Source organism: Triticum aestivum, chromosome 4A, assembly GCF_018294505.1.
Source record: "Triticum aestivum cultivar Chinese Spring chromosome 4A, IWGSC CS RefSeq v2.1, whole genome shotgun sequence".
Taxonomy (NCBI): domain Eukaryota; kingdom Viridiplantae; phylum Streptophyta; class Magnoliopsida; order Poales; family Poaceae; genus Triticum; species Triticum aestivum.
In genome coordinates, this window is record NC_057803.1 from 300,305,748 (window position 1) to 300,311,752 (window position 6,005).

General features: G+C 43.2%; 1 protein-coding gene across 1 annotated transcript; it reads right to left on the reverse strand.

Moving 5' to 3' along the window:
- Positions 1-914: 914 nt before the first annotated feature.
- On the reverse strand, positions 915-5,489 carry LOC123086003 (apoptotic chromatin condensation inducer in the nucleus). The gene is made up of 6 exons (XM_044507701.1): positions 5,215-5,489; positions 5,061-5,127; positions 3,348-4,748; positions 2,409-2,606; positions 2,149-2,300; positions 915-1,693 (listed from the first exon to the last, which is right to left on the reverse strand). The coding sequence occupies exons 3-6, from the start codon at positions 4,741-4,743 to the stop codon at positions 1,226-1,228; spliced, it is 2,214 nt and encodes a 737-aa protein (XP_044363636.1). The 5' UTR covers positions 4,744-4,748; positions 5,061-5,127; positions 5,215-5,489; the 3' UTR covers positions 915-1,225.
- Positions 5,490-6,005: the final 516 nt, after the last annotated feature.

A 6,005-nucleotide genomic window follows, 5' to 3' on the forward strand; every position in this document is an offset into this window, starting at 1 on the left:
CATAAATGCTGCCAATATTTTTGGTTATTGGTTGGATGGTACCAAATAGGATCCGATCGTTAATATGGGTGGAAGCGCATGCCTTATTATGTATGCTCTGGCTATGTAGAAATAATTTGGTTTTTTAGGGCAAAATTTCCTCTCCTTTACAGGTTATCTTCCGCTATATGTACTCGCTTCATATATGGTCTACGCTACACCAAACGGAGTACTAATTCACTGTTTAAGACGGTATATATGTGGTTGGAGCGGGTGACATGGAGTTTCTTATCCAACATAGATGATAGCATAATCTCCGAATCGATCTACCAAGCCGGATGTTGCTCGTCATGCTTTGTATCCGCTTAATGCAAAATTTTAAATTAATAAAAATGCCTTTATCGGGAACAAAGCGCCGTCATGAGCTTCAACACAAGGGCTAAACTGGCCATCGATTTTGAGGATACCACCACCAGTTGTTTTAGCGATGGTACCCGGGACAGTTTTGTTATATTATTTGGATTCAGAATTTTGCGCAGTTCACTTGTGAGTTCAGACGGTGGTTGTAACCTTCGCTGGTCGTAAATTTTAGAAAATTTTGACAAAAGGGCACATCTTTGTTTGCACGTCGACAAAAAAAAACGCTGCAACATTTTATCAATTTCTGGCTGCACAAGCAACATTTTATCAATTTCTGGCTGCACAAATTCAGGCAACGTCTCATTTGGTGTGAATAACGCTAACATCACATTTTCGTGTCCTGCATAGTAAAGAAAAAACCTTTTGTGCTTAGCTTGGCTTGCATGAACTTCATTTTTCAAGAACCGTTTGGAAACTTCGTAGTCAAAAAACAACGTCGATGAAGGCAAGTATAAGTACACTATTACACGGCAGGGATTGCAATTTTTCTCGCATTTTCGTTTTTTCAATCAAACTCAAGGGAGAAACTTTGATTCTTATAAAGAGGGCCAGCAGCACCCAAGCACATCGAGGCAGAACGCAAATGTAACACGAATAAGCATTCTCCTGAATGTTTATTCACTACTAAACCAGTAAAGTTACCAGGATGTTCTAACTAAAACCAGTATCTCAGTACTCCGAAACAACTCGGGTCAGAGGACATACAATCTTTTTTAAGAAAAAAGCAGACAACATTATACAATCTTAAAGGAGATAAAACCAGTCTTTCCAGAAAATACATGCTGCTGCTTCTACATACCGCGAAACAAAAGCACGAGGCCACTGACTACTTTGCTTTGCCCTGTGCAGCAAGCTTGGCTGACACCTCCTCATCTGATAAAGGCAGATAGTAAATCCTTGGAGAGGATTGTGTCTTTCTGAAGAGATCATCAAGTGTCACCACAGGAGGTTCTGCCTTCTTTGGGGTGGGTGGGAGCTTCTCCCTTGGATCAGATGTAGGAGGCTTCACAAGGGGTGGTGGAGGCGGCAATTGCTCCCTTGGTGTAGCAGCAGCTTGGCGAGGCACACTTTGATTTGCCTGACCTTGCTGAAAAGGAGCCTCCCTTGGTGTAGTGGCTGGGCTAATAGGAACCGCCGCTGCTGTTGCTGCTGGGGGAGGGGGAGGGGGTTCAAGCTTGAGTTTCACTTCCTGGGGATCAACAAATTCAGCTAACAGATAATTGCCATTGTTCGGGGGCCACTGCAGGTTGTAGACAGCATCACGAGTAGCTGTAGCTTCCTCCACCGAGGAGAACTGCAAATAAGACATGGAGGCAAAATAAGCGAACAAATATTTACAACAACCAGCATCATCGCAATGAATGCTTTTCAGCTAAGAAGATCTACAACTGATACATTCTTTAAGAACTACATCCACTCCAAACTAAAATCCAACTAGTCCACAAGTCATTAGTAGAAAGTAGCATCAGTTATCAGGCTTTGCCGACTATCAAGTCCACTTGAGAAATATAAAATGTCAAAATGATTTCACTATAAGCATGATGAAACCGCATTTAGAAAATATAGGTCCATGGGTTTTTAGTTTGGTTACATAAGAAAGGCTGCAAGTCTGCTGTATTGGACCTTACAAAAAACAATCCTTAGCAAAAACGAAGCTTAAGTCAGAAAATAATATATGCTGCTTCAAAGATGATAGAAGGAAATAAAAGACAAGAACACACTAAGTTGTGATTAACAAATAGAACATACTGTAACATAGCAGTGGGTCTTGATATGATCCATCCAGAAGCTACAAACAGATCCAGTTTTACCAAGAAGCTCTTGCACAGCTCTCAGGGTAAATGGGCGTACAAACCGGTCGATTCTCAAGGAAGTTGTTGCAGATTTCTGAGATGGTGGCACTGCAAGACCAAAACAAAGAAAAACAATTAGCTACCAAAAGAAAACAATGAACTGATCAAGTATAAAGACTTGGTAATGAAAGGACACGTAAACAAATAAGGACTCACCAATCCTCTCCTTTGGAGAATCTCCACTTGCTGTTGAATCAGACCTGCCAAGAGAACGTTTTAAGGCAGGCTGGAGAATATCCTTACGAGCATCAGAACCACTTTGACTCAATGGTTGTCTTTCTGGAACATTGCCACTATCTGCAGCCCATCGACGCTGACGTTTGATTGGCTCAGTGTTTGCAACAGTTTCTTGAGCTGTGTGTGTTCAACAGGCAATTAATACAAAACTCAGGGACACTATCAATTTAACTGCAGAATGACCAAAAGATCTTATGCTCATTACTTCACTAGCATTCTAATTCTGTATCCAAATATTAATGACATACTCCCTCCGTCCCAAAATTCTTGTCTTAGATTTGTCTAGATATGGATGTATCTAACACTGAAACATAACTAGATGCATCCGTATTTAGACAAATATAAGACAAGAATTTTGGGACGGAGGGAGTATTAAACAAATCCCCATTAAGTAGCATTAGACAACTTGTGAGCAATAGAACGTCACCAGACTATCTAAAAATCTAAGGGTTTCAGTTCATACTTAGCAGCTAACAATAATACTAGAGTACAGAGCATCTGCGCCTTCCTCAGCTAAACTAACTTGCACTCACAAGCCACTAGCAAAATTTATTTTATGTGAAACAAACGTGCTAACACAAAAAAACTTCAGAGAATGACCTCTTTGTGAAACATATCCAATACACAGTAACAACAAACATAAAGTCAACAAAAATAAATGTGCCTACACAAACTTTCTTGTCTCACAAAAACACACCCAATGCGGTACATTTTTTAGTTTCTTTGGTGCGATGTTTGCAAGCAATCAGAACTACAAAGATAATCTGACTCATCATTCAAGATGGAATTTACTCCGGGAGCCAACGGTTGTAATAAATGAAACTAGAAAGTGAAAGGGCAGGAGAGAAAGATATAGACCTTGAAATTTTCTCTTTTCAGTTGAAGCTGATGGATTTTCTTCAGCTATAACTTCCTTTGTATCAGCAGAGGAGCTCTTGACAACAGAATCAGGAAGAGACACCTCTTTCACGTATTCTGAGTTAGGCTCAGTCTTTCCTCTGAGATCATCATATTTAACACTGAAATCAAGTTGCTTAATCTCCATAACATCATCCTCCATTGACTCATCACCTGAACTCCTGTCTAAATTTAGTTTCTCTGGAGAGCCAACTTCATCCACGTTGGCAGTGGAATCTGTGTCTTCCAAAGAGAACTGGTTCTTGACCAACTCTTTGTCATCATCCAATGGCTGCAATTCTCCACCTAAGGAAGTAATGCCGGATGATGGTTTGACCATATCTGGCTTAACCTCTAGTTCTAAATCAAAATTATTAGCATTCAAGTTATCCTTTATATTCTTTTTGGTATTTGATATATCATCACTAGAAATTGACTCACACTTAATTGGAGACCCTAGATCTGGGCAAACCTCAGGTACCTGATTATTTGATTTTGATACAATGGGCTTGTGATCCTCATTCATGAGGTTAGAACTGCACACTTCATTATCGATCCATGTATTGTCGCCCAAATCATTCTCAGGAACAAACCTCTCCCCATCATTGTTCATTGATGCAGCTGCAACATCAGTTTCCATAGGATCAGCATCTGGTATTTGGGCATCCACAGGTTTTGGTAATGTGTCATGTTTATCAGTTTTGCTAGCTTCAGCAGTATCTGACTTGGCTTCAGAAGAGATCAAGTCCGACTTGAGATCAGCACTGGTCACATCAGCGACAACAGTTGTTCCATTGGTGACAACCTCTGGTGTCTCCTCAATGTGCATCTTATTGCTTTCAGAGTGCTGGTGCCCTGCTTGTACTGTAGAATTTTCTCCAGCAACTGCTTCTGGCTGATCTCCTTTTTCTGTTGGGGCTTCTTTTGAGAGGGATTCATGGTTTGCCACTACATTATCCCCGGGGGACTGTTCCACAGACGAAGCCATAATTTCCTGAGTAACTTCTGGGAGAGGAACTGCAGTTTCCTGAGTTGCATGAACCCTAGTTTCCTGACCAACTTCTGTAGCAGAAACTGCAGTTTTCTGACTAGCAGTATGTTCTTCAGGTGCTTGATCAGACGGTCCATTCGCCCCCACATCTTTCGCATCTTTACCAATGGGTGCGCCTTCATTGGCTCCGACGTCTTCAGCAGATTCGTCAGATGCCTCTTCACTCTGAATAGATTCAAAGAGACGCCTCACAAGTTCTTCTTTCAGACCTTTTACAGGGAGCCTCCTCTTTCGAAGTTCATCCTTCAACTCAGTAACTTTCCATTGATCAATGGGTCGATTCTTCAGCACAGGGAATGATGACATGATAACTGCCAACAAAGAAACAAATAAAAACTAAAGTCGCCATCACTAGATCTCAATGGATTTCCTTTCTGGATTAGAACTGTATATCTGATAAAAGATGTCAAGTGGTGTTAGGTGGCCTAATGCATCGATTTAAATCTACGAGTTAACAGGATGGCCAGATTAATCAATAGCAACCACAAGATATAATAGCAGCATGCTCAAGCTTCAACACCTGACCACCCTAACTCCCTGTCCTTCGGAGAAAGGCGCAGACACAAACAAAAAGGAAGCAAGCTAGCCACGAAGAATATAGTAGGACATCTAAGTAGGGTTACCTGAAAATCCTGGCGCGGGACACGGAACGGAACACCCTTGACGCTCGGAGATGCCAAAACCCTAGCCCTGTAAAGAAGATGCTGTCAGATCGAACCATAAAAGTCGTACCAAAAATCGCAAGCAAGCGAGTTAGAGAGAGCGGATTGCACGCACCAGCCGGCCGAATCCTCCGAGGCCACTCACTCCTGAAACAAAGAAACAAAAAACCAAAGATATTCCCAAATAAAATCTCGGAAAAGAATAGAAGAGAGGATGGCACAGCTTGGGGCGAGGGGGGGGGGGGGGGGGGGGTAGATTATCAGGGGGAATCTGCGTATAAGTTGTGGATTTGGGTGATAACGCCTCCGCCTGGGGGTGTATGGAGCCCTAGGGTTTGGGTCGCGGCGGGGCGAGGGGAGAAGAGGATGTGCGGGCGCGTGTGCCGTGCGGGGGCGGGACAGGGAGAGGCGACCCAAGGGGGTGGGTTTGGGATCATTTGTAGCGGCGCGGGGACCTGTCACTATACATGGCCATCTGTCGGGCAGGGTCGGGCTTCGGGCCGGGCCTATCAAAACCCGATGCAAAAAAACCCAGGCCCGAGCCCGGCCTGGCCTGCTGTCAGGCCTAAAAAGTCTGAGTCCATCCCATCATGTTAAAAGCCTGCCAGGCCTCTCTCTTAAACAACGAAAACGACAGACTCGACCGTCGGGCTCGAAATCTAGGCCCAGCCCGCGGGCAAGGTCAGATTGGGCTTTTTCAGGCCGTCCAGGCCAGACTGCACATACCATGCGACGACTGCATGCAGAAGCACGCCGAAACATCCTCGATGGGTATTCTTCAAATGTGAAAACAACGGGGTATGTTGTTGTTTTCATTCGACGTTGTCAGCCTATTTGGTTCAATTTCGATAGCTTATGGAGATCGTCATGTGTGTAGAAAGATGGATGCTCATTTTGGTTTTGAAA